Source organism: Chelmon rostratus, chromosome 8, assembly GCF_017976325.1.
Source record: "Chelmon rostratus isolate fCheRos1 chromosome 8, fCheRos1.pri, whole genome shotgun sequence".
NCBI lineage: Eukaryota > Metazoa > Chordata > Actinopteri > Chaetodontiformes > Chaetodontidae > Chelmon > Chelmon rostratus.
Genome location: NC_055665.1, coordinates 5,440,800 through 5,450,135, shown reverse-complemented (window position 1 = coordinate 5,450,135; position 9,336 = coordinate 5,440,800). Strand labels below are relative to the sequence as shown.

Here is a 9,336-nt window from a genome sequence, read left to right as displayed (position 1 = left end):
GTGTGGTAACACCGCCGTGCGGTTCAAAATGGCCCCTGGCAGATTAAAAAGTGTTAAAGTGCCGATTTCCAAGTGTCGCCACTAGGTGGAGAGCAAATACAAGGTCTACAGCTGCACTGCAATCAGCCAGTCAGTCCGAGAGATGTTCACGGCCCGTCGGTCCGTTCTGACTGATGTTGTGTGATATAATTTGCTTGCAGAGTTGCTTCCTTCACAGGACTCTAAAACAATTCAAATGAAAGGAAACAGAACATCACACTTTGGTTGAACTTCTCACAGCTCGTGCAGTGTGAGGAGGCAGTGCGAGTCTTTAGAGGGTCCCAGCAGAAAATGTCAAGCCAGAATGACCAGAACCTGGAAATGATGATACATCATATCAATATTTCACCGTGTATCGTGTCTTTGTGCTGTTTCTGGTTATTTTATTTCCCACTTCGTGTGGCAGTTATCTATCTAGAAATAAATGTCCTGCATGCAAAATTGTATTGTAAGTTACAGGTAAGTACAGGTACTTGTTATGCAGAAAAATTGCCCCTGTGGGTGCTACATTAATATGCAGTATATCGTATCAGTGGATTTCCTTGTGAGTTAAAGGCTGTTCTGCAAACTAACTATTGATTTCTGTGTAGCTGTTAAACAGAGGAGCTAAAAGCACTATATGTTCATCTCAAATATAGTTCAGTTGGAGATAAACTGGAAACACTGGAATTAGAATTATGATTATTTTAACTTTAGGGGTTGAGTTTAGGGTTAGAATTAGGATTAAGCTATAAATTAGATGTAAAATTTATGATCAAGGTTTGTTTTTGGCTCAAATTAGGTGAAAAAGTCGAGGATAATTTCGTAATAAGATTTGCACGATTGTAATGAAAAAAAAAATGTTTGTAACATGAACACATTCTTTTAACTGAAGTTACAAAGTTGACCCGTGATCTTCTGGATTCAGGGTTGCAGTTACGGTCTGGATTAATGAGGTGCGTGTGCACGCGCAGGTGCCTGCGCGCCAGCCCACCGTGCGGAAACACGTTCGTGCGCGAGACTTGTCTCTTCCTCGGTCCCTGAAGTGACATTTCCCCCGAGGAGCGGTGCGTTGAAGCCGGTGTGGTGCACAGTATCCTCAAACTGTGCGCCACCCGGAGAGACGGAGCTGTTGCCAAAGCGCTGAGTGCACAACATACAGGAACTGCGACGCCAGAGAGAGAGAGAGAGAGAGAGGAGGAGGAGGAGGAAAGAGGAGGGGGGGGGGGGCTTGCAGCTCGATCAAAGTGCGCTATCAGCTGCAGAAGTCTGGACAGACGAGCGGTGTGTGGACACTGATAGAGGGAAGAGAGAGAGGGGGGTGGAGGAGGCGGAGGACGGAGCTCCCTCGTCGTTGTCGTCGGTGACGGTGGTACAGATGGGTGCGACTCTCCTCAGCTGAGCCAGCGGTCACCCTGCCTGAATGCTGTCCGGATCCAGCTGAGCGCAGTTGGATATCCCACATCCTGCGAATGACACTCGGCCATCAGTAAGTGCACGTACAGCTGCCCCCGTTTCTCCATTTCTCTGCCACTACTTGCTTAATTTCATGTCCTGTATTTAAATTTCCAGGCCCTTCATGTCATTGAGTGACTCATAGTAGGAAGCAAAGCGTCTGTCAGTGTGTGTGTGTGTTGTAACAGGAGTGTCAGCACGTACAAACTTTCAGAGCCTTCACAGAGTCGGGCTTTATTCTCATCATCCAGCTCACAATGTGACAGCAGCTCTCATTAGGACCGAACACAACTGCAGCACCACCCTTCGGCTGCATTTATTGTGCAGAAAAGGAGCATTAGGTAAAAAGGGTGTGACTTAACTGTAACCTAGTTACAGCTGTATGTGTGCACAGCTCAGTCATATGTGGTCAGAGCCAGTGAATAGCAGGCATTCAGACGTCTGCAGAGCCGTTGGTCAGGGCATGAGCTGCACTGTTTGCCTTGTTCTCCCTGCAGGCCTGTATGTCTCTTCTCCTCTCTCGTGCACACTGCAAACTCTTAAGCCAGGCTGTAATGAGCAAAAACTGGAAACAATGATACGTGATTATGTAAGAGAGAGTAAAGTTGCACAAATGCCACAGAGCTGCAGGAGTCCAAGACAAAAGCACGGTGGAAAGTTGTGTGCCAGCACATTTTTATGTCACACTTGAGGCAGTTTAGCTCCTGCCCTTTCTTTCAGAGCTGTGAGTCAACAGGGGGTCTTCAGGGGATTCATGCTGTGGATTTTTAGCTGCACCAGCCTGCACAGTTTGCTCTCAGAGTCCAAAAGAAACTGCAAAGCACACATCGGTTATCAATATGCAGCGCTACCTGCTCAACTGGTATGTTCAAACACTGGTTTCATTCTAATGGCTCAGGCGTGCAAAAGTTCACATTTCCATAGAGCTCATACAGCACTGTATCAACCTCTGCATCTGCCTCCCTCCTGCACCTCTCTTCCTGATACAGTGTTTACTAGATGTCTATCTTCACGGCAATCCAAATACCAAAAGGGGGGGAAAGGGAAACAGAAGGAGGGGTTGCTATGCAAATCCTGACCTGCTGTGGGGCGCAATTAATGTGTTAAACAAATCATCCACGAAATGGCCTCCAGGCTGCACTGGAGTGTTTTCCTTTCATTTAAAAATGCCTTGAATTTGTACTCAGAGGCTGCTAAACTGTTTTTAAAGGCCAAACTGTGCCTGATACACTGTCCAGTGTCGATCCTCAGCAGGCTCCTTTATTTTGTTCTAATTAGACTGAAATGTGGTCAATAAGAGTTCAATCAACCCTTGTTTTATTCTACCAAGTCTTAAAGTTTTCTATAAATTCAAGGAAATTCAAAGTGCTTTACATAAGGTATTCAAGGATAGCATATTAGCTTTTAAAACAATATTGCACAGAATGACTCTCATCGGTTATACTGAAAGCTCGTGAGAAAGGGATCTTTTAATGACCTGTATGAACAGGAGGAATGTTTACAGCAAGCAAAACCTGTTTTAATATTTATACAGGCACCTGATTATTGTTTTATGACTGACAAAAAAGTTGGGAACCTTTAAGAAGAGTTAAAAAAATAGAGAATCAAAATAAGCTATAGTTCAATAAAACGGAATAAACAAAATCAGAAAAAGTCCGGTGCAGTGGGAGGTATGAATGAATCGTGCCATGTTAGTTTAATAAAAGGAAGTGACAAGTTTTAAACCTCAGTTTTAAAGAATTGAAAGTTAAAGCAGACCTCGAGATTTCTGAGAGTGTGTTTTAGATATGAAAAGAAACCGAGCTTCTCCGTGTTGACCCTGAGGACAGAAGCAGACCTGTCCCAGACCACCTGAGAGGTCTGGATGATTCATAATGCACAGGGACAGCAGGTCGGAAATGTATTTCCTGATCAGAGTGAGGTCTCACGGACTAACACAGTGATTTCTAAGGAGAATAAAAGCCTCATGTTATTCTGTGTAGTAACTAATTTAGTCCCAACGCACTCTTCAGATCAGCTGCCTAAGAGACCATGAAACCACTTATGTCTTGTGTCCTTCCTGTCTGTGGCAGCTGGCACCATGCTGCCCCGTAACATGCGAACAGGTGGCTCTGACCTGCCGGGGGTGGAGTCGAGCGAGGTGCCCCTCATCGGCTACCGGCCCTTGCCGCCTGACAGCGGCACGCCGAGCAGCCAATCAGGGAGGGGCAGAGGCAGCGATGAGTTGGACACTTCACAGGTGAGTGTTTTACTGAAACACATCCATCTTGTCACTCGAGTGTGTTGTGATATGAAGTTGTACTGTTCCTCACAGCTTTCTTTGTGCTGTTATTTCAGCACTGACAGTCTCCTGCCTCCACCTTTTTCATTAGTTTTTTTCTGAGAGCGGATTAGGAGAACTCTTTATGTGTCACGGCTCCTCTGGCCGACACAGCTAACAGCATTCAGAGCGTTCCTCTGTGAACAGTATGCACAGGCTGCGTAAGGCCGCCGGCTTCTTGAATAAACAGCAGATGCAGTCGGCTGATTTGCAGAAAACCCTGTGGGAATAAAGTCATTGTGAATCAGACAGAAACAGACAGAAATGAAGATGGTGTGTGTGTGTGTGTGTGTGTGTGTTTACTGCTTACTCCAAATGCTGTTAGTTTCCACAAGATGAATAAACTCAACAAGTTACACAGATGAAAATTAAGCTCATTTTTAAAAAGGAATATTGGTACACAGACTCCAAACAGGGCAGTTACATTGTAGCTCCACCACAAGACCGTTCATCTCATGAAGTGTGTTAAACAGCAACAGTGAGCTGAAGTCGTGATGGCTGGCCTCCACTAGCTCATGTAACTCCATGCAATTTCTCATCCGGCGTTCATTTCCTCGTTCTTTCTGAGAAAATAAAGTGTGTTCTCAGGATTTACTGTTCATATTCTAAGACAAATCGGCGTCCACTACAGCAGGCGCTATTAGGAATTGAAAGCATCGTGATTTAAACGACGTTTCCTTCAGCTCCGGAGTAAATGTACCATCAGTCATTGTGAGTTGGTGCATTTCCATAAACTTCACCAAAGCTCTCTTCTAGAGTTGCTTTTCAAAAAAATCTATTTGTAAACTCAGCTCAGCTTCTACACTGGTCGCTCCTCTCTGTTTCAGACGTATCTGAACTAACTCCGACTCCTCATCTCGACCATGAACTCAACTCTTTTGTCAAGACTTATGGGAAATGTTGTTTGTTAGTTGCTAGAAACAGAATTATTGAATAAATGGTGATACTAGAGCTAAAGCAAACTAAAGCAAAGCCTTTCTCAACATGTTGCTGAAAAACCCAAGGTTGGATTTTTAGTACTAAGCATAGTTGAATGTGATTTTCTTTCTTCTCCATGTTGGTCAGTCCATCTGTCCATCACTTGTGTCAAGACTGAAATATGTCCACAATTATTGGATGCATTATAAATATATATTTAATAGTATATATAATTTTCCTGGTCCTGGATCCCCTGACTTTTCCTCTTGCGCCACCAAGAGGTTGCAATTTCATGTTATTTCTCAACAAACTCATTCTCATCAGAGCTATTATTTATGTCCCCTGCAGGATGAATGGTGATAACACTGGTGATACCTTCATATTTCCTGTAGCACCAACAGCAGTCAGAGCTCTGATTTCTCCATTACTTTGGTTTATAATCTGCAAAACTAATGAGAATCCCATTAACCTCGGCTTTACTTTGTCTTTAATGCTAATTAGCAAATGTTAGCATTCACTAAGATGCTTAACATGCTAAACCATATACCTGCTTAGCATCAACATGTTTGCATGGTCATTATGAGCAGAGCATGTTAGCATGTGGATGTTAGCATTTAGCTCAAAGCACCACTGAGCCTCACAGGGCAGCTAGCATGGCTGCAGACTCCAAGTCTTAAGATTAATCTACTTTTCAGACATTTTCTCTGCGCTCTTGTGGTTTTTGTGTGTGAATGCAGCTCATCACTGAAATGTCACTCCAGTAAGACACACATTCAATACAGACAAAAGTTGAACTAAAATTGAGGAAGTTAAAAGGTTCACGGCACAGGTAAAATTCCCACGACCTTTCACCTCTGTTAATGTTTAACGACCTGATAGTGGGGTTTGTTCAGCCTTATCTGAAGCTTTTCAGATTATTGCTGTCGGAACTTCTCACACACTCAGGGTGTTTTGACAACTTGTTAGAGAACTTTGAGACTTTTTCTCAGTATTGTTCAGTTTTTTTTGTTGATATCTGCAGCTGTGGACAGGATTTCTTCTCTCTTGCACATGTGGTAAAAACCTTCAGACCACAACAGCAGCTATACCGCTAACAAACAGTTAGCCTGAGTCAAGATGGTGTACTGACCAGCTCTCTGACCTCCACCACACGTGACCTGCAAATGGCTCTCTGGCTTTACTTCACATCGGACCTCAAGAAACTCCTTGCAGCTAAAAAAAGAAGTTGCACTGGCTCTCTTTCCGAATGAGCACACTTCCTCTGCGCTTGTGTCACATGGCGGCTGTTGGACCTTGCAGTAAATAATGCATGTGGCGGTTTGGCCGGTCGATGTGGTGGACACCTGCTCTCTCCCTATAAACAGTATCCAGTATCACGGGCTGTCTCCAAGGACAGTCTGTCGAGTGGAATCCAATACAGCCACTTGCTCATTTTTTAATGAGGGAAACTTGAACGTGTGAGTCAGAATGCATGAAGTAGCAACCTCGAGTGAACAATGCAGCTTGTAGGTGAAAGACACAAATTGTGTTTTCAAGTTCAGTTTCATTCATAAAAATCAAGCCTGAGCCTATTTTCTTGCTTGGTGTTGTATTTTTCTGCTGCGGGAGGATAGATGTAGAGAATGGTTTCAAAAGCAGCTACAAAACATTAGACAGCTGTGGTAAGACAATTCGCTCAGGCACGCTGAGGCTGGACCCAAATGCAAGACTCAGACACGCTTGGAAATCAAAAAGGCTCGAAGCCGGTTTAATAACAAAAAAAAGCTCAATGACAAAAATATAACAAATGGTGAGAGGTGAAAACGGTAACTAAAGGCGCTAAGGTTTCTCAAAATGCAAACGATGAACAAAAGACTCTTGAATATCTAGGCAAGGGTATAATGCAAGGTAGCAAGGACAGGACTGACGTGAACCAACGACTATACAAGACAATCTGGCACAGGAGAGGGGAAAACAGACAATTTATACACGAGGTAACGAGCAACAGGTGGAGACAATCAGGGCGGGGCAGAAAAATCAGACAGTCGGGGAACACACCAGGAAGTCAAGGGCCTGAAACGAGAGGAAAGTTAGGTTTCACAATAAAACAGGAAGTGCAAGACACAACACGACGCCAGTGAACAAAACCTCAAAACACGACGAGACATGACAAAATATCAAGCTCAGCTGAACTATTTTTAGAATAAAAGTCTCCTCTTGTCTAAACTCACAATTTTGTGCAGATATTCAAGAATTACACAATGAGACTTTCTGTACTGGAGGTAGCCTCAGCAGACAGGAGCGCAAACACAGCTAGAAGACATTTTGACCACACTGGAAGGTAAAAAGTGTTTATAGCTGATCTGAATGGATGCAGTCGAAGGCGGGGTGAAAGGCCTGTCGTATCAGAGATAACGCCTCTCCTGCAAGTCATTCATTGCATTTTAATTGGTTGTACACGTGAAATGTGACAGAAATAATTGTGTCACAAATGAAAAAACAGAGCTAAAGAGACCACACTGCTGGCCAATCACTGCATGAAGTTGTTAAACCATCCAACGAGCAGCTCTGGTGGCGTATACTGGCGCCTTGAGCCAGGCTTTATCGCCCAACATCAGTGACATTGGTCTTCTTGTGGCTGAATGGGAGCAAAAGGGGCCAGTTGCATAAAAATAGACTTGGTCTTTGACTTAAATATAACTTGACTGTTGAAACTTCAAGTTACCTGTTGCTTAAAGCCTCTGTATGAGTGTCTAATGTAAGATGTAAGAATGTTGTACAATGCGTTACGGGTGAAATGAAAAGTAGAAAACATGGCGGATGCAACAGCAACACTTAACGGCAGAAGATCAACACATTTTAGTGTGATTTTCCAGCTGTCAGTCATCACATCACCCATCTGACAGATCGCTGTACCCCTGACAGTTTGCCTGAATAGTGAAATATCTCAGTCCCGTCTGGAAAAAACCTCTGCGTTCAAAGAGTTAAGCGAAGCCAAGGATGTATCTGATAGGAACAGGCATGGCTCCCACGGTTTAGTTTAGCGGGCACCAAAATCCCAGTAAAGTAAGCAGACTTTAGATATAGTGTTGTCGGCAGCTGAATCTGCCCTCTCATTGGTTCTAACAGACTGTTGCCGTAGCAACAAAGCTCTCACCTCAGGCTTAGCCAGGTGGAGAGGTGGCAAACCTTCCTACCTCAGTTAGTCTTAATATTTATGCTACAGACTAGCTTAACGAGGCTCGTCTAATTTGAGAATTAAAGACCAGTCTAAGACCAGGACTAGTCTTAAACTGAGCTCATGCAGCTGGCTCCAGGTTCCAACATCTGGTGCCCATGGTCCTGGACTACCACGTTCAACAATCACCTATGGGTGCAATGTTCAGGTGTTCACCGACTTTGATTGCTTGTCACACCTTGCTTAGTTGGCTACTGTACATACTCATAAACCACCTTCCAGTTATCAGGATACTTTCATGGAAATGGCTCACTATCATAGACTGAGAGGAAGCAGGAGGCGGGTTAAGGAAAAGTTTACAGACTGAAAAGTCAACTATTGCCTGCAAACTAACTTGCAGAACATCACAGACTGATGATATCTACCGAAACAGAGTAATCGTATCCACAGGAGGATTTTTTCCTTTAAGGGGAATAGAGGGGCTTTGACTCTGATCCCACAGAGTTTTACTTGAAAGAGAGCAGATAACGGGCACCAAGGGATACACAGATGAAAGCGTGAGAAGAGGAGCAGAGAGAAAGATAGGAAGGAAGGGGTCGGGGCTGCGGACCACTCAAAAAAACAATGGTTATCTTTAAATAAGGCTTCAGAAGATGTATTTATGACCCCCTGTTTGGTGGAAAGACTCGTGTAGGGTTGTAAATAAGGGCGTCATCAGCGTGTGTATTTGTTCAAAGTCAAAGCTTTGCACTGTGGAAGTCCAACTGCATGGATTTGTTTAAGGAAAAAGGCTGGAACTGGTTGTTTTTTGAGCATGGGGGGTGAAAATGGAGAGTCGGCTTCCTGCCTGCTGCCGTCCAATAGCTGACGTAGTTTTTCAGGACGAGAGGTTGACGCAGCCTGGACTTGTGATGGAAGGAGAAAGGAAGAAAAATAGCTTCGCAACACGACAGCACGTCCTGCTTCCTGTGTTTGTCTCTACTTATTATGTACTTCCTGCATGCAGCTGGGGGTGGGGGGACTTAAAGAAAAAGGAGAGCTTAGGGCCCTGCAAGAAGATCCCATCTTTCAAAAGAACATAAACAAAGCGTTCTATGGCAACAACGATGGTACATAAAGGAAGAATCAGTGGTTTTGGTAAAACTTTGACATGCGATTCCCAAATAGCAGCTGCAGAGTCCTTTTTTATGAACCACAACCAAATCATGCCACCCACCACAGTGCCCTGTAATCATGATGTTTATCCACCAGCCTTTGAGGCAGCTGAACTCCAAATTACACACACCTACCAGGCTTTCAAAGGTTTCTCCACAGAAAAGGCTGGTTTCTCTGACCCAGATTCAGCCTACTTTGAGAAAGCAAACCCAACTGATGCTCCATGGAATATATTTTTATCCCAAGTATCTCAGTATACCAGCTGTGGTATATTACATACCAAAGGGCTTTTATTTAGGGCTAGTTTTCTTTG

The 9,336-nt window shown here is 44.0% G+C and overlaps 1 protein-coding gene across 3 annotated transcripts in view; it reads left to right on the top strand.

Moving 5' to 3' along the window:
* Nucleotides 1-1,302: 1,302 nt before the first annotated feature.
* Nucleotides 1,303-9,336, top strand: part of rgl2 (ral guanine nucleotide dissociation stimulator-like 2) — a 31,238-nt gene continuing 23,204 nt past the window's right edge. For 2 of the 3 annotated variants that reach the window (XM_041941600.1, XM_041941602.1), the window contains exons 1-2: nucleotides 1,303-1,507; nucleotides 3,546-3,712. In XM_041941600.1, the coding sequence (XP_041797534.1) occupies nucleotides 3,554-3,712 (159 nt within the window). In that variant the 5' untranslated portion in view covers nucleotides 1,303-1,507; nucleotides 3,546-3,553. Of the gene's footprint in view, nucleotides 1,508-2,193; nucleotides 2,336-3,545; nucleotides 3,713-9,336 lie in introns of all 3 variants that reach the window. The other variant, XM_041941601.1, reaches the window with a different exon arrangement.